This window comes from Aulonocara sp. 'chitande type north' Nkhata Bay, linkage group LG10 (genome assembly GCF_057382095.1).
Source record: "Aulonocara sp. 'chitande type north' Nkhata Bay isolate Kocher_YH1m ecotype deep benthic linkage group LG10, A_spYH_male_GT1.1, whole genome shotgun sequence".
Classification (NCBI taxonomy): Eukaryota; Metazoa; Chordata; class Actinopteri; order Cichliformes; family Cichlidae; genus Aulonocara; species Aulonocara sp. 'chitande type north' Nkhata Bay.
The window spans coordinates 25,220,910-25,239,671 of NC_141353.1; the positions used below are offsets into that span (position 1 = coordinate 25,220,910).

At 42.7% G+C, this 18,762-nt stretch overlaps 1 protein-coding gene across 3 annotated transcripts in view; it reads left to right on the top strand.

The window, feature by feature from the left end:
- The window catches only part of rapgef6 (Rap guanine nucleotide exchange factor (GEF) 6), an 82,408-nt gene that overhangs the window by 55,237 nt on the left and 8,409 nt on the right, over window positions 1-18,762 (top strand). For 2 of the 3 annotated variants that reach the window (XM_086309263.1, XM_086309264.1), the window contains 11 exons: window positions 848-1,005; window positions 6,558-6,798; window positions 9,655-9,822; window positions 10,180-10,395; window positions 12,493-12,704; window positions 13,179-13,302; window positions 14,235-14,258; window positions 15,504-15,724; window positions 16,659-16,832; window positions 17,154-17,300; window positions 17,491-17,607. In XM_086309263.1, the coding sequence (XP_086165389.1) occupies window positions 848-1,005; window positions 6,558-6,798; window positions 9,655-9,822; window positions 10,180-10,395; window positions 12,493-12,704; window positions 13,179-13,302; window positions 14,235-14,258; window positions 15,504-15,724; window positions 16,659-16,832; window positions 17,154-17,300; window positions 17,491-17,607 (1,802 nt within the window). The remainder of the gene's footprint in view (window positions 1-847; window positions 1,006-6,557; window positions 6,799-9,654; window positions 9,823-10,179; window positions 10,396-12,492; window positions 12,705-13,178; window positions 13,303-14,234; window positions 14,259-15,503; window positions 15,725-16,658; window positions 16,833-17,153; window positions 17,301-17,490; window positions 17,608-18,762) is intronic. The other variant, XM_086309265.1, reaches the window with a different exon arrangement.

The following is an 18,762-nucleotide window of genomic DNA, read 5'->3' on the forward strand; positions in this document are numbered from 1 at the left end:
TCATTTCAGGTAGGTTTTTGGAGGCTAAATCCGAACACCCGACCTCTGTTTTAGTGTCTGAAGACATCACATGCTTCCCAATCAAGAGAGGCCAGAATGAAGCTGTTAATATAAAGGTTAAAGCTCGCATATCCCAGAGTGTAGCTGAGGAGCAAAGTGTAAAGTCTCTCAGACTCAGTGCAGGGTTGCAATCTGTGCAACCCAACACACACAGGAGGGATTAAAGAAGCCAAATCCTAACACTTGTCTGCAAAAGCAGAGCGACCTACACACATGCAAAGTAACGGTAATTATATAATTGACTAAAAAATCCCCACGACTTTCAAATGTGCTCCTCCTAAATGTTCCTATCTGTGCCAGCTATCTGTCATTGTTCTCTCTGTGCGTGTGCGTGTTTTACCATTTGCTGTGCGTCTCTCGCTCTCCGTGAATGCTCCTTATCAGTTCTCGCCATTCATAAAATCTCCTCGTGGACGAATGTCAGCGTTGTGACTGCTGCATATTAAAAGACACGTATAATGATATTGATGTTTTGTGTTTTCATTTTGCAAGAGTAAACATTTTGATTAAATCTGTTTTATTCCACCGTGTTATGAGTTGTGATTTTTTTTTTTTTTTTAATATATCCTGAAGATGATGGGGAATGCACTAGTACCTATGCTTACAACTCATAACATTTTTTTATGCCTGCTGAGCATCATAAAACATCATATTTTAATTATAGTTTTGTCTTTAATGGAATAAGTCTAATTTTATGTTTCTCTCTTTTCCTCCCCTTTGCTTAATTTCCTCCTCCCTTCACTACCTTTTTCTCCCACTCTGCACCGCTCCTGAATTTTGTCTCCAGTGATGGCGGCTTAGTTCAGTCTCAAGATGACAGCATTGTGGGTACAAAGCAGTGCCGTCACAGCGTGGCCATCATGCCCATTCCTGGCAACCTATCATCAAGTAGCCCAGACCTGCTACAGCCAGCAAGCAGCGTCCTGGACTTCTCCATCCCTGCAGGTAAGAAAAACACGGTAAATGGCCATCACAGTTAACAGACAAGTTTGCTTGTTCATCTGAAAAAAAAAATCCTTAGCAAAATGTTTTTCCTGGGATTTTCTGGGTGTTTATGAAACCGTTTTCCCACCATTCACATTTAGCTGTAATAGTCTCCAGCTGTGAGCGGTTCCTCTAAATGCTTTATGCAACTCACTATGATACAGTAATGAAGACACCACATACTCAAATGAGTGCGTAATTTGGCACTGGGGCTAACTTTTTCTTTTACTTTCCAGCGTTGGATTATTACTGACAAGTCAGTTTCACTCACTTTTTGTTTTGATTTACAGTTTATATCAAAGTTCTGTTGTGTTGTAAAAGTTCTGCTTTTCTCAGCTTTCTCAATAAAAGCTTAAATGAAAGTAGCGATGGCGATAATGTGGAGAGAAACAAAAAAGAGCCATCTTTCACAACAAGCTTTCTGTATTGTCTCTGATTTAAAGCTGTGGGAGGGCGTGCCGTCCTACTAAATTTATTTGATGATGTGCGTATATCTCGAGGAAAAACATGTCTGGCCGTTCACTTAAAGTGAAACAGAAAAGTTAACGTCTTGCTACAAAACTTTAACTCATAAAAGAAAAATATCGTCATATATTTGCAGCCTGAGACGCCACTTAGAATTTCAGTTGTCTCGGCCGGAGTTCACGGCTGCTCGTATGAGGAGGCTTGACCTGTGACCCTGGCCTTTTTGAACAGTATAAGCCGCTTGTGGAGTTGAAGGACTTGCTGAGTACTGAGCAAACAGCCTGTCACCCTTGAACGCATTAAGCATCCATCTGCCGACTGTAGTGTTGTCGAGTGCACTTTGGGGGTGGGTTCATTTTAAGCCTTTCCTCTTATTTGTTCACCTTGAGAAACAGGCAAACTCCTCAAAACACTTTCTTGTGCTGACAAAGGAGTTTTAAAGCAAACGCACACATCCTGAGTTGCACAGAAATGTACATGCAGAAATGTGGCTGTTTGACAAGACCTGACCTCGGCTTGACTCAGACGAGTTCCTGAGCCCATAATTATTTAAACTAACACGCAGCATTCCCCATGGATTTGTGTGTTATTTATGTGTACATTCAGTGAAAGATCGAAGGGGAAAGCGGAAAGAGGCCGAGACAGAATATGGTCTTGATTTATTCCACTAGCCATTTGTCAGTGAGCCGCACACACTCGGACAGACGCACGTGCACACGCGCTGTAGTTTGCAGACCTATACATCACATGTGGTTGTGTTATACTAGAGTACAAACACACAACTGTGCCACATTAATCATCCGCCATTAGATCAAATTTCCTTCGGTCCTGCGGCCTCCCATTAGCTCTAATCGTAGAATGAAGAACAGCTTGCAGAAATAAAAACCTCCTTTTCCAGATGCTCTGCAGAGCTTGTAATACCCCCAACAATGCCCTGCCTATGCACTAATATTTCTTTCCCTAAGTCCATACTGGGCAGGAGGTCTAATGGAAAGTGCTGGCTGCCAATATTTAGGAAAATTTGTAATTTTTTTTCATGTGTTTTGTCTCATTAACTTTCAGATTGGTTTTCATTTTGATGGTTTTAGACTTTTCTTGGCTTATTTTATAGCACCATTTAAGTTGCACTTATAGAATTTCATTACTACAAATGTTTCTTTGTAATAGCAAAGATATTTTAAATTCATTTTGTGCCACTTTGCCCTGTAAGTCACCGCCCAGTTTTATCTGAGAGGCTTAATAATCAACGCTTAGTTAGGAAACAAAAGCAGGCAATAATCATAATGGAGATGAACTACAGCCCTGCTTTTACCAGGTATTTGTGTGACTTTTGCCACACTTTATGTTGCCCATACATTCCTGCTTCAGCCATCACAGGCTGAATCGGTTAGAGAGGCAGAGCCGGAATTGCTTTAGAGGTAGAGTACGAGTGTTTTCTCTGGAGGCTGCTGCTTATGTCTTGTCTCATTTCGCAAAGTGGCATTGTGTCTGCGTGTCTGATGTACAACTCTGCGTGAAGCTAAACCCACAGATGCTCACTTGCTTCTGTGTCTTTTTGCCACTGTCGCTCTCTCTTTTTCTTTTTTTCCCTCCGCTTCTTCAGTCCTTTACTGTCTCTCTCTCCTCTCGCGCGTCTCTTGCTGTGATTTTAAACAGATGTTCTGGTGTCGACATGTTGAGTCATACTCTGCCTCTCTGGTTTCCCATAAGCAGATTCAGGATACACTAGAAACTCAGCTGGTCTTCCCTCCTTTTCGTTTTTCTTTTTTTCTTCTTCATCTGTCATAATGTTTCCAACTGCTGTGTCTCTTTGTGCTCCTCCCACACTCTCTTGTGCTTGTAATTACTTGTGTTTTCTCTTTTTCCTCTCTGCTTGCCAAGCTTTGGGACTCTACTGTAAGTATAAGGATATTTCATTGCCACTGTTGGATAGCCCACCACACAGACACACACACACACGCACACGCGTCTTTGTGTTCATGAATGGCGCTCTTCAGGCTCTGGACCCTGTTGCATGTTGCTGCTTCTTCTTCTTTCGGTTTGTTGTTGTGAAACCTTCCAAGTGTCTGAGGAAGGACACGTCAGTCTGTTTTTAAGCAGTTACCTTTGGGGTGAAGGACGCATGTTCGTAAGATTGATTTTTCTGTTTGTAAACACGGATACTGATATTCAGCCTTAATGAGAAATGCTGGCCCCAGTTGACAGAGCTCTTGGTTTAAATCCAAAACCAAATAGTCAAATTGTTGAACAGCAAAAAAGAAGAGGTGTATGATTGGGAGGATATTTGTCATGAAACAGTTGTGTTTGACCTTAGCTAGTCCGCTCTCCTCTCAGGAACCTGAGCAAGCTTGGCAAATTTTCTCCTGCTATCTTGTGATTTATGACTTCCGACTGTATGATGGAGAGACTTGGAAAAGCTTTGGCAAACAGTAGAAAGGAGGCTGAAGAGGAGGAGGAGGAGCAGACTTGCTGGAAGTGTGCAGCCTTTGTTAGTGCTGTGTTTGCAAAATCCCACGCCTTTCCTTCTTGTGTAGAAAGCCTCTTTGGCTTCTTGCTGTTTATGTAAATGAACAATACTTTATTAAAGATGGTAATTGATTGGATGTCCGGCCGGGTGGGCACTATTGTCCTCCTGTGTGGCAGTCCAGGTCATAGCTCATCAAGAGGATTTAAACACGATTAGGCCCCCTGGATATGATAGCCAGCAATTTATCTGAAGGCTTTCCACACTCTAATCACAAATTACAGCTAATGAGACACAAAGCATTTAGCCTCCAGTCAGCCTTCTCTCAACACCCTGCTGCACATAAACAGAGAAGCTCTCTTCTGCTGCAGCACCACAGAGGGAGGAGGAAAAGCTGCACTTTAAAACTCTCTAATGCGGTCTTTGCCAGCAGAGCGTCAGCGTACATAGCTCCATCTTCAGCATAAAAGTCAGCAATCATCTGAATGAGTATAAAAGTGTTTATGTATGTGTTTGCACTTAATGAACACACAGTCAGTAAAGAGGTCAAGAAGGGGTGCTAACATCAAAACATTAATATGTCGATACGGTTCAATGGAAAATAACAACAACAAAAGCTGGCTAAAAATCTGTGAAACAGTGCAGGGAAACATCTGGAACCCGTTTTCAAATTAGGCAATGATTCATGAATAGACTATAAATAAGCACTCGATGTCCACAAGTAACGCTCGGTGGCAGGTACAGTTCAGCCGAATCAGCAAGTAGAAATGACAGGAAATAGAAAAGAATTGGTTGCTTTTAGAAACAAAAGTGGTGACTAAAGACAAAACAAACAAAAAAGAAAAATGACTTATGCTTATCAAAATGCTGCGCATAAATTAAACTTAAAAAGTGGAAACTGAATCCCTCAGCGTAAACCCACCGTGACTGCGACCACAGCATTGCATCAGATGCATACAGAGAACCGACTTTTTATGTTGAATTTGGAGCTCTGAATCCAAAGTACGCACACTGACTTGTGTACAGATAACAGCTTTCGCCATTCACACGCACTCGCAGCCACAGACCGATCAGATATCCATGCAAATAAGGGCAGGCTTTGTGTTTTGCCCTGTACCTGCTTGATAAACAAAAAGAAGCCGGTGTGTGTCTGTGTATGTGTGCATGAGAAAGTCATAAAGTCATCGCTCATGATCCCGTCTGTTTCCAGCAAGGTAAAACGAAAAGATTGCGTGAACCCGCACACGCTGAGGTTCATGTTGCAGCTGTGTGATAGCTTCATCTGGTTGTCGGACTCTCTTCCCAGTTGTCACTGTGCAGCGTTCATAATTCATTCTTTTAAAGCTCTTTACCCGCCTGTGGCTAATGGGCCGTACCCTCTTCCTTACTCAAACACAGGGATCTTTAATGCAGGATTTCACTCAGGGGGAACATTTCCATTATTTAACACACACAGCACGCCATGTAAGTCCCGTGCAGCTGCGTGCAGCCTCGGGAATCTGTTGCAATCACCAACATTCAAAGCCTTTATAATGGACTATTTAACAACAAATAACAGGCACGGAAGTGGCTTCATCTTTTACTTCACGTAAGATGTTTCTATAAACCATTTAGGTTTAAATAATAAATTACTGGATTTTCAGTCTTATGCTTTTACAACAACAGTGATCTAATATTACAGAGGTCTGTCATGCTGTGGGAAATAGAGTGCTAAGGTGAAGACACTTAACCCAGAAAATATGACAATATGATGCTAAGAACAAACTTACTAGCAGGGCACATCACAGAGATAAATTCAGAGATGATTCAAGATGAATATGTGCATATCCAAGGTCAATGCAGGGCTGCCTGAGCCCAATATATCTGCCAAGAAGTGAAAGTCTTCTGCTTGCATTTCTGCTACCCTTGCATGCATGTTTTTCCATATGCTTTGTCCTCTTCTTTTTATTCCCGTCTGTTGTTCACTTTTTAAGTGTTATTTGAGGCTGTGTTTCAAATAGACTGTAGTCTACATGTTTTAAAGACAGCATGTGACTCTTATGTTATTTGTTTTTGATGAACAGAGTCAGAATAAATGTGTTATGTGCTAAAGTATCTGCCTTCGTGCGCTGTCAGAGAGCCCTGTGACATACTGTAACATTAAAAGCACAGTCACATCAACCCTTATCCCTTTTAGATTTCACCACAATGGGTTTTTCATCCGGTCTTCCTCCCCTCACCACCAACAGGCTGCAGCAGATGGTTGTCCCTGTCTGTTTTGTTCTGCTGGAGGCTTCTTCCTGTTAAAAGGGAGTTTTTCCTTCCCACTGTTGTCAAGTGCTTGTTCATAGAAGAACATTGTATTGTAATGTTCATGCTCCTTGAGGCGAATGTTGTTGTGATTTGGGGCGATACATACAATTGAATTCAGATTTTACACTCAAGGTGTTTAGGCAGAAGAGTTGGTCTCTTCTGGAAGTTTCTTGCAGAGTCTTTCCAGCTTAAACTTGTTAATAATCAAAGTAATTTCCTGTCTTTACTGGCCAAGCCGACTTTTTCCAAAACATCACACAATTCGTCTGTTTCCTTTCTCTTCCACTCTTAGACATCCCAGACCAGGTAATTCGAGTGTTCAAGGCCGACCAGCAGAGCTGTTACATAATCATCAGTAAGGACACTACTGCCAAGGATGTCGTCGCGCACACTGTCAATGAGTTTGGACTCGTCGCGGCACCCGAGACCTACTCCCTGTGCGAGGTATCAATTAGCCCAGAGGGAGTCATAAAACAGCGCCGTCTGCCTGATCAGCTCTCTAAACTGGCTGATCGAATTCAGCTTAATGGAAGGTAATAATCACAACTGTTACACTGGTGTTGATTGTTGTGGAAAAATCTAATACTCGGTCTGCATTTGTGTTTTATGACCCGTTTGATCCATCCCATCTTACATAATGGTTATCAGTGGTATTTTCTTATACGCAACTTCAGCAGCTGAGTGCTTTTCTCTCTCTGCAACATGAAGTACACAAACACAACCCAGAATAAAGCCGGAAACAACACTTGCAGGTCCAGGAAGTTTGTTGTTGTCAAAAACAAAAAGGATATCCACTTAAATCTTGAATTATCCAGCCTGTAGTTATTGGACTCAAAACCCAGAATACTGAAACTGAGGGATTTTCCTCCCTTTTCTTTTTTTCTTATTATTTCTGGTTTCCAGTTTGTGAATGTTCACACATTTCTCACTGTTTTTTACAGCTGCACCAATTATTATCCTCTCAAATAATTTCTAGGCTTGCTAAGTACAGCGATTTAATCCATCGAGTGTCACATGTTTTCCAAATCAGCACTGAGAAAAGCTTGAATGTACTACTAAAGCAGTACTTCTCAGTCCTGCTCTTGGAGATACGGGGTAGTATTTTTGTGATGTAGTTAATTCACTTAACACGACCTGGCGTGGATGACTTGAACAACAGTTTCAACAGTAGTGATATGCAACACACCCAAAGAGTCGAGGCTTTTCCTTTTTCTGGAGAAAATGGCAACTTTTCCACTTATTTGAAGAAGCTTCAACATCATTTTGTTGATGCTGCGTCTTCTTTCTTTTACCGAGTATATTTTTGTGTCTGTGTAGGTTTTTTCCCCCCCAATTTGTTGTTGTTTTGTATCACAGTTCTGTGCTAGTCATTTTCCCTTTTAAGATGAAATTAAGACGTGAAGGATTATTGGACTGCAGCCGTTACGTCTACCCTGAAGTGACTTTCTCCACAGTTTTCTCCCTCTTCTCTACTCGTCTCCTGTGGTCCCTCATTGGTCTCCTCCCAGCTAGCCTAGCATGAATTTTTCATCCTCTGTCAGGGGCGGAGGCCTCTGCAGACAGCATGCCGCGGCTGGAATTATTCATACACACACTCGCACGCACATACAGACACATAGCAAGATATAGGCATGTAGCTGTGCAGGTATAGACCTTTTTTATGCTGGTTAAACAGCTGAAATTGAATATATGTGTGCGTGTATATAATCTCTTATGCTTTCCTGTTTCTTGAGGAAATCTTTTCCCTGTACTTGCTATTCTTGTAATGCTTGGCTGTATTTTTTTCAACCTGTATACATATGTAAGAGGGCAATCGGCAGTCCACATTGCAGTACTTTCTATCTGGAGCAGTATCTCCACCCGGGTCCTCTGTCACCATATCTCACCTCCTCCGTCTCTTCCTCTCTGCAGCTGCTGATTGACAGCAGGTCCAAGGGAAGGGGGGGGGGGTCCAGGCTAAGCCAACACAAAGCCTTAATCATGCTGCCAAAATATACATATAGATGCGTCGAGGGGATCTCGAGCGCTTAAGCACAGATCGCACACCCAAACACTGCCCGTAGCTGTTTACGATGGCTTGGTTCCAGTGACGTTCCCTCTCCCAGTTCTATTAATCATTAATTTAGACTCCTCTCCTCTCTTCCCCTTAAGTACCCTGCTCATCTCCTTCCCCTCACTCCTTTCCTCCCATCTTCTTGTCCCTTTCTCTCCTCTGACATCATTTAGTCCCGCGTCCTCTCCTTCGCTCCTCTTGTCCCTTCTCGTCTCCTTTCATCTGGACTTCCTTTTACTCCTCTCCCTTCGTGTTCCTCTTCCTCTCTCTTCTTTCATCTGCGCTCGTTCCGACTCCTCTCTCGCTTGATGTCGTCTTTGCTCCTCTAATGCCTCCTTCTGTTTCAGAGGCATTACACAAGTGCTTTATCTTATCACCTCCTCTGCATTTTCAGCGTGTGCAGATTCTCATAAATGATTAGATTCCTAAAATGTCTTGAATCTAAATATGTTGAGGGAGTTTTTCTCTGTCTTCTAAATGTGAAACAGGTCTCATGTTTTATCCTAAATATAAATTCAGCTTGATCTCACAGCCTGTCTGAGCTTGTCTGACAGAGTAATTGAGCGTGGTTTAGAGGTACATCCATGCCAACACTTTACCCCTGAGTGTTGCCCTCTCTTGGCCTATAATGCTCTGATTTGTGGTTCAGCATTCCTAGATGACCACATTACAGCTCCATTAGCGTGAAAGAGTCTCCCAGAAAACATTTAGAGACTAATCTTAAGGAGAAATGGCTCCTGTTTGCTCTTACTCAGGCACCTGTCATTTTTTTAACCTCTCTTTGCCAAGAGCCCTGCTTTCACTCTTTCTCTCCCCTTCTTTACCTTTAGATGTAAAATATGTACATAATCTGTCAGCAGCATCAGCATCAGAGCATTTTTTTTTGCCTTTTCCTGAAACTAATTTCTGCTCTCAGAGAGAAAATTTGCCCATTTAAAAATGAAATAAGACTGAAAGGAACATTTAATTTATCAGGTCCAGAAAGTTTTATCAGCCTGGAAAAATGGATCTTGTCCACCCACTTGTCTGCCTATATTAAAGCTGAGGGAACTGCAGTCTAGTGCATACTATGCCAAGTAAGCTGTCACCAATAAAGTGTTTTGCATCATGCATTTCTAGCACTAAATATAATTACCGTCAGTTAATTTCTCTCCAGGTTTTTAGATTCAGAGGCTGAAACTTAACTCCTCTTTTCTTTTTTGTTTCTCACGTGTAACGCAGCTTTTGAAATCTGGTGAATTCGTTACGGAAGTCTGGGAACATTAAGAAATATTTTAATAAAATAACAAAGTTATTCTTAGACTTATCCATCTTCCACCTGCTCCCTCTTCTTTAGGTATTACCTGAAGAACAACATGGAGACGGAGACGTTGTGTTCAGACGAGGACGCCCAGGATCTCCTCAGAGAAAGTCAAATCTCACTTCTGCAGCTGAGCACCATGGAGGTTGCAGCCCAGCTCTCCATGAGAGACTTTGAGCTCTTCAGGAACATCGAGTCCACAGAGTATGTAGATTTTAATTTAGCAGCAGTTCAAAAAAACAACTGCTGGATGGAATATTGCCTCATTAGAAATGGTCTTAGTGGAGGGGTGGCTGTCAAGAAGCCATTCGTCTAGAAACGTGGTGGAAGCTCTCTCGTGGCCTGAGGCTTTCAGCCATTGGTGTGGAAATCTTGTTAAAATTGATGGAATTATGAACCCAGAAAGTGCCGGATAGGTGGTTGAAGCATATTACTAGAGGATATCCATATTTTTTATGATTGAATATTAGTTACAGTAACAGTTTTTTGACATACCATTTGTTGAGATGATAATATCCTGCCTTTTAACCCAGTTTTGAACCCTTCTGTCACGTGTTTCAGGTACGTGGATGACTTGTTTAAACTAGACTCCTCTGTGGGAAGTGGCAATCTGAAACAATTTGAGGAGGTGATAAACCAGGAGACCTTCTGGGTGGCCACAGAGATCTTGAAGGAGCCCAACACTCTGAAAAGGATGAAAACCATCAAACACTTCATCAAGATCGCCCTTCACTGCAGAGAGTGCAAGAACTTCAACTCCATGTTCGCTATTATCAGGTTGGCTCAGTGTAGCGCCTCCCCTCGACTGTTTGTGCCCTTCATTCTGCATTTACTCCATCTCTGCTGACAGATGAGCTTTGATGGTGGGTCTCCATTCACCACATCGTCAGGAGAACCAGTCCAACCCCCTCCCCTCTTCCCCTTCTGTTCCTTCCTGTAATCAGCCCTGATTCTCCCAGAGCGCACAGAAACTGCACAGCATTTAAAACAAGTCTCACAGCAGTAGTTATGCTTATTGTCTGCTACAATGATTGAGTCCCTGTGGCCTTTGTGGTTTGGCTGTAGCTGAGCTTTTATGGAGTATTAAACATAGCGTCAGTGTATTTTAGTTTAAGGACGCACGTAAATTAAAATCCGGCAGTATTTTCATGTTTAAGCATCTTAGCTTCTGCACAGAAGCTTGTTTGTGTGGGATTTATCCTTAATGTTTTTAACTAAGATCTAATAAGAACTTTCAGGTTAAAACACAAGCCTAAGGTCCATGAAAATAATGACATTTATTCAAAGAAAATGCAGTCCCACATAATGTGTTTACCCTCTTAAAGATGCACAGGACTGTCTGTTTCCCCATGATCAGAAAATCACAGTGGCCACCCCAGAGCATTTACTATTGTAGATTTAATTTCCTCCCAGCCCCAGAGGATCTGGTGTCATATGGCTGAAAAATGTGCCCGTTTAACATTCTGCAGCGTTTGTTTCCTGGAACATTTTGGATTTCTCCCTATTTTTTTCCGAATTTCTGAGTTTCTTTTTCATGCAGATGACACCATTTGATGCTTAAGCATTTTCAACTCTAAGACCAATTCATTGTTTCAAGATTTCCCAAAATGCTCCTGCTCATTTTAATCTGGTTTTACTCGTCCCCTGTTCAATCCCAAGAGAAGACAAGTCATTTTGGGGAGTTACATCAAGCATTTATTTTTAAAAATCTGCCAAATCACACATGCAGAGATACATGATGTGGCAACTCCTTGCAATTAAGGGAGCAGCGGAAAATAGCTTCCTTTACTAAGATAAGAAAGGAGGCAAAAAAAGTGGGCATCACGGTGTCTTCACTGTCACACTGTGTCCGAACCAGCAGGTGAAATAACACCTGACCACTCCAAATTCTCACTCCATGTTGGTTTTATAGTCCAAGTCCTTTTTTAGCTTTGAAACTTTCAAACAAGCACACTGCAGTGTGAAACAGTAAACAACGTGATAAATAATAAGAGGAACTGCCTGCATTGTTAATGTGGCATAAATTTAAATATAAGTGCAGGAAGAAGTTGCACTGAGCTCAGTACTGATGTAGATGCCGCATAAATTTGATGACTTGAACTAAATACGTTTTTTTGCTCTGTGTTCCTGTGCTAAGAATAAATGTTAGCACCCTTCTTATACAGCAGTACGCTGCCTGCTCAGTGTGACGAGCAGCACCCGTGTCCACTCCCTGATCTGGACTCGTGTTAAAAGAGCTCAGCCGTATGGAGACGCTCTGTTTGCCGCTGTAAAAGGCGCTTTAAAGCCCAAGTGCCTGACCTTCTCGCCCCTTTACATTCCTGCTCACAGCAGGGCGTCTGCACACATACGGATGCACAACCTGCCTGCTGACAGGGGCGCGGTGGTGGCGGCTGCGGCCCTGTGCAAATAGCAAAAAAGGGGAAGGTGTTAGACATGCAGGATTGTGAAATATGGATAAAGCCAAGCCATCTGTCCAGTAGTGTAGTGTTTGAGTCACATGATCTAGTATGACAAAGAAAACTGTGCCCGCTGCATGAACAAATCAATGTAAGAGGAGAGAAGAAAAGAAATGCTGTGTCATTCATTGTTATTAGCTGTCTGTTCAGAGCTGACATCACCTCATGGGGTTTTCAGCTGTGGGAAAAGATGACCCCACTCACTGAAGTTAGTTAGCTCAAAGAGTAGGAACTGTACAGCATGAAACATTCACATTAAACCTAACCTCCTTTCCTTTTCTTTTCTACCCTTGTTTCATCTATTCCTCGTTTTTACCTCTCCCCCACCCTCTTCTGTCTGCCGTAACCTATTTATCTCTGCCTCGATCCCTCTCTTCCCCCCGCCCTCTTTGCACCTCTTTCCTGTCTCGTGCAGCGGACTGAACCTGGCACCGGTGGCTCGACTGCGGAGTTCCTGGGAAAAATTGCCCAGTAAGTACGAGAAGCTCTTTGGGGACCTGCAAGATCTCTTCGACCCATCCAGGAACATGGCCAAGTACCGAAACGTGCTGAGCAGCCAGAGCATGCAGCCGCCCATCATCCCGCTGTTCCCAGTGGTCAAGAAGGACCTCACCTTCTTACATGAAGGTAGAAGACTTTGTGTGCCTTCTCAGATGATCTACTTGCATCCTCCCTCTTGTGTTTCTTAAATACGCTACAAGACTGTTTCCGTTTCTTGAAGTTTAATTTAATCTCCCAGCTTCCTCTGTGTTGTGCCAAAGGTCAGGTCACACTCACTGACGAGGTTTACTTCTGCTATAGGCTTCCTCTTCTTTCGTTTTTTTTTTCACCTAAAAGCTGGCTCGACTTCTACTCAAAGGCTCCTTCTTAAAAGTGTTTGTGTAAAATGAAAAGTTGCCCTCATTGTGTCCTCAAATTAAGCAGTGTGGCTAATGATAGCAAAAAATATATATAGAGGGAATTTCAGGTTTTACTTTTAAAATGTGATATGGAAAAAGTGTTGCATATCAGTTTCTACAAATGTCCATAATGTCAATCATTTCCTTCCACCACACTGCTGACGGGCGACTTCTCACTTTCTACTTCTGTTTGTCGTCTCAGGCAATGACTCAAGTGTTGATGGCCTTGTGAACTTTGAGAAGCTGAGGATGATCGCGAAGGAGATCAGACATGTGGTGCGGATGACCTCAGCCAACATGGACCCTGCCCTCATGTTTAGGCAAAGGTCGGTTGGTTTGACACTGCAGCATGATTAACCATTTAAACCGGTTTTAGGAGCAAAATGACAAGTGATGAAATGACAAGGCTGTTTGTGCAGATTTATATGTATTTGCATATGGCATTATACATTATATTGTAGAATTTCTTACTTAGACAACGTCCTCATCGGGGGAGCATATGATTGAATTTTGTATTTGCAAAAAAGCATCCTAGTGCACAATAACAAGCTAAACTGCTTGTTATTGTGAATCCACAACTTCCCTCATATTTCTTCAAAACTGAAGCAGAAGCGTGTAAAAAGACTTTCCCACCGAAGGCTACAATGTTGGCAAAAAGGGAACCGCACCACCATACTTCCACCAGCCAACCTTGATCCTTCACCCAACAGGATCAGGCTCGCACTGAAGGTCTGGTTCAATCAATTCCCATTCACTTCCTGTTCAGTTCATGGCTCTCTGTGTTTGCATTGCATTCCTCTGCTGGAATGTAAGCACACAATGAATGGACTGAATGGAAATGAAGGTAGAATTGATGCCAGCCGCATTGTGTAGTTATTATCACTCGGTTTGTGTGTGTGTGTGTGTGTTTAATCAGTCTGTCACTGCTACGGTGCATGACTGCCCCCTGCAGACACTCCCTTCATACTGCAAACCCAAAATATAGAGCAAACTTCAGTTCTATACACAAGTCACATATTTAAAAAAAACAAAACACAACACAATGTGCCAAATGCATCATATACGAAGTCATAACACACACTCTTCAGGTTGACATGGGGAGATGTCCACTGTTTGGTGTCCTCCCATCTCCGGTCATTTCCTGTTTGTTTGTTTGTGTTTTGCGGCATGACCTCTACATAGTCTTGTCTCCTCCTCTCCCCTGACCCCTGAACTTGTCTTTGAGTCACGCTTCAATCTTCACGCCTCTTGCTTGCAGGAAGAAGAGGTGGAAGAGTTTAGGGTAAGTTTGTCCTGCGTACCAGATTCATCCTGTTTCGGTCTGGCCCGGCAAAAGTTTGAATCCTCCCTGCATCCCTGTCATCATAAACTCTGCATGTCTCGCCATGCTTTATATGAGCGTTCATGTGTCTGCCTGTGCTTGTTCATGATTAACCCTTCTGTTTGCATCACACGAACCACACTAAAGTCCCTTATTGACCCATTAATTGTCTACCCTACTGACGAGAGTGTATGTTGAGTCATATAGTAGCTTGAAATGGTGCAGAGCGTTTCTTAACACATTCGCAGCTACCAGTGAAAATTGGCTAAATGATGAATTGCTGCTATTCAACTGCAGATTCAAGTTTAAGTGGAATATAAGTAGATAGTTATAATGCAAAGCTTCTTGCCTGGAAACAGCAGGAGAGTAATTAGACCTCATTGTTCCATTAAGTTCCTGTCCTGCAGTATTCATTTATATCTGATTGTCTTCATCAGCAGGTGAAGTTTGTTCAGTAACATTTCCATAACAATGCACAACGGCTGAAATGAACTGGAAAAAACTGCTACGCTTCCATAGCAACTACAAACTCCGTCTGCTGATGTTGCTCTTGTAGTACGATTGGAAACGCAACAAAATAGCACTTAAGGGTGGATCAGTTTATCACCTACCTCAGCTCACAATCCTGTAGAACGAACTCCACCTCGCTGCAAAAAAAAGGCAACGTTAAACGCACCAATGTGTATTTTAGTGATACTATTTGACTCAGGTTTGGCGTTTGTTCATATCTGCATCATGGCATAATATTCCCAGTATCGAATATTGTGCGTTGTTTGTTTCTTAACCCTTTTTGCCTCCATCTGACAAAATGTTCTGCTGTTCTGTACTGTGATAGCATGGCACACCAGGGAGTGCTGCCTCCCTCCCAGTTGCATGGTCCTTTTTTTAAAATGCTATGCTCCAAAACGGAGGCAGATGTACAGATTTTGTAGTAAAAGCTGTATTTGATAAGACGGAAGACCTTCGTGTTTTATTGGTGATTAAATTGACTGTGTTGCATTTTTTTCCTCCATGCCCTTTTTCTTCTCTTACACATTTATCTTCCTTTCCTTCTTTCTGTTCTTTGCGGCTCCGTCCTCCTCCACCTTTTCTGTTACTTCTGTTCAATTTAACACACTTCTTCCATCTCTTCTTCCTCTCACTGTCTTTATTATTACTCTACCTTTTCTTCCTTCCTCTTCCTGCCTCTCTGCTATCATCTTTTAGGTCTTTGAGTCAGGGCAGCACCAATTCCAATATGCTAGACGTGCAAGGCGGAGCGCACAAGAAGAGAGTACGCCGAAGCTCGCTCCTCAATGCTAAGAAGCTGTACGAAGACGCTCAGATGGCCAGAAAGGTGAAGCAGTACCTCTCTAACCTCACAGTGGAGACGGATGAGGAGAAACACCAGATCATGTCCCTGCAGTGCGAGCCGTCTTACAACACTTGTAAGTAAATCAGAAACTAAGAGGGATTCGCTATTTGGGTTTTTTGATTTAATTAGAAAAAGTATTTAGCGTGCTATTATCCCAGCAAGCATGCCCATGCAGATTCACAGGGGCTGCGTGGGCAGGGCAAACGTACACTTTTCCCATGGAGGCCCAAGTGAGTGTACCCACACGGGGCCCACAGCAGTTTTGTGCTTTGGGGTCCCAAAAGGGAACTCTGTGGGCAACCAATAGCTCTTACCCACAGGAAACTCTCGCTGGCCCCGCCTGTGGGTCAACCTCGCATCCCTGCACTAGATAACTGTGGCTTTGCTCTGTACACACACCCCCACAGTTTACCCACAGCTATCCACTGTGGACCCACATAGCTGGCTCAACAAGGAAAAGCCATACAGGGAGATGTGACTAGTGTGGAGAAGATTAATGCATGTTTTATTACACTGTTAGATATGTGAGGCTCAGTGAAGTTTAAGACAGACTTGTTCGATGGGATTTGAGTTTATTCAAGCGAATGGCACTTTCAGCCTTTTATGGCTTTTTCAGCTCATTGGTCAAGCCGGCGACCTACACGCTGAAAGGCAGCAGGTTTCGCCCTGGACAGTTTCCTGTATCTCCCTGCCTCTCGCTTTCTCCCTACTTTACTGTTTACTCTCCACCACTGTCCTGTTCAATAATATAAAAAATAAATAAATAAAAATAGATGTCCTGCACTGCCATCTAGTGGATTTTGGTAATGTTGTCAAAAATAGCAGGATTATTGGTTAGTATCATCGATTTTGGTACTTTTCTTGGTATAGGTAACTAAAGGTTCAAATAAAAAGCCCACATCAGATGTCGATCTAAACATCATTATTGCTTTATTACACTGGCTTCATGTTGGATGCAGTTTTGCCTGTTTATGACATTATTTTTTGTCACTTTCTTGTGATTTTAGTGTCTAAGAATTTGAATGAGAGGCGATCCACTAAGTCAGATATGTCTCCAGTCTCGCTGCGGTCAACTCTGCCCTCCGGAAAAACACAAAACAGGGTGTCACAAGTCCTACAGGTCCAGGTCCCACTGAACCCTCTACGAAAGAAGAGCACTGCCAAGGACATAGCCTCACTTAGTGAGTACATGCCTGTTTTATTTCTCATTAGGCCATGTAATGTAACTTTTTATCATCATGTAGGAACTTTACTTTTCAATAGACTTTTGTGTTTCAAAGATTAATAAGTGACTAGTTTTATGGTTATTGTAAAGTTGCAGTCGTGCACAAAATTCAAAATGATTTCAAACTTGTTTCTGAGAAAACAGTCGGGTTGTCGTCTTATTTATTTAAAGCAAAGACAGAAAGAAATGTCACATTTCTGTGTTCTGTATTATATGAAGTGTAACCAAATCCCTGGTTTGGCGACTTTCGTGACCTTTTATTTTCTCTCTTCTTCAGATTCCAACTCACCTCAGGTGGTTAAGAAACCACCAGTGAACTCGTCAGAGGAGTGGAGCACAAAGAGAACATGTGACGACACAGTTTCCACCATCTCCTCTCTTCACTCGAGCCCCACGGTGTCACCTCAGGGCTCCCCGCGCAAAGGTTTGCAACCAAAACCGTTTCTTGCTTCCTTTTTTTTTTTTTTACCCTGTTTGCTTTTTATCCACTTCAGATAATCTTACTAATTTAAGATATTAGTGTGGTTTGATTAGACTTAACATGCATGAATAATAAATTTTTAATTTGTGTTTTCTGGGTTTCATCTCTTCTATCGTTGCCTTTTTTTAAATAGTGGGAGGTGTGGCAAAGTCCCAGAACTCCAGCCAGATGAACTTGTCGGGATCTTCATCGTCGCTGACCAGCGAAGCTAGCTCAAAGGCCACCGTCAGTCTGCGCAGCTACGGCATAGGTGGGACTCTCCTCCAAAAGAGGATCCTATTGATGACCAAGCAGAGTAGCCAAGAGAGTTGGAGGGAGAGAGAAAAAGAGGAGAAGATGCTGGAAGAGACAGAGGCAGTTCAGAGAGGCTTGTTCCACTCATCAGAGCAAAGGAAAGGGAGATCCAGGCAGCAGAGCAGCCAGGGTGCACAGGCAGATGCAGGGCTAACGTCACTGAGGGTAAGAGGAGGGAGTCCAGCCCCAAAAAGGAAAAGGATTGATGGAGATCATCCTGCGGTCCAAAGTGACTCTCCATACAGTTTTCCAACTCCATTTTCCCAGTCTCCTTTAATGAGACACACACCCCCAGAGTCCCCCATAAGGAGGAGGCTAATGTCACCATTCAGGATACTGAGGAAAAGGAGTCAGTCCAGGGAGAGGCCAGCAGCAGTCAGCCCACACCTGAACAGTAGGGAGGAAACAGCAGAGCGTATGTCCTCCTCACCTCAGGATGAGACACGAGGGCAGACAGAGCAGAGAGCCAGGAGATCAGTCAGCCCTAACCCCTTCCTCTGGCTGTGCAGGGACAGAGACTCCAGGAGAAAGACCCTCTAACAGACATCACGTTGAGACAGTTATAGCAAAAACAGTAAAGAGAAGGGACACAGTGGTATTTGAGAGAGACTTTTGTTGTTGTTGATGATTTGCATTTATTAAGAGTCCATCATATTAAAAAAAAGCATTTTCTTTTTAAAGTACAAGTGTTGCTTGAGAGCTTCAGACCCACCGTGAGTCACAGAGATGTGACGCCTGAGAGTTTTCGCTGTGAATACTTGAAGAAGACGATGCGACACAGATAGGAAAGAGTACATCTGAGGCTGTAACAGCAGATGGAAAAAGCATTTCAGTGTGTTCTCGCAACTCTCCCGACATTTTTTATTCATGGGTTAAAGCTATGAATTATTGTGTTAAAGCTGTTTGGATGTCACCGAGCAGCCGACAGTCATGTTTGTCGCTGTGAAACATTCTTCGTTCCCGAATTTGAATTTTAAAATGATTAAATTTATTCTTCGTTTTTGGTTGACAAGTTGTAGGCTCTGTTTTTGGTATATGGATTTCTTCTGTGGCGTGCAGCATTTTAATTGTAATGTTCATTTAGTTTCCCGACAGTCAGTTTATTTGTTTT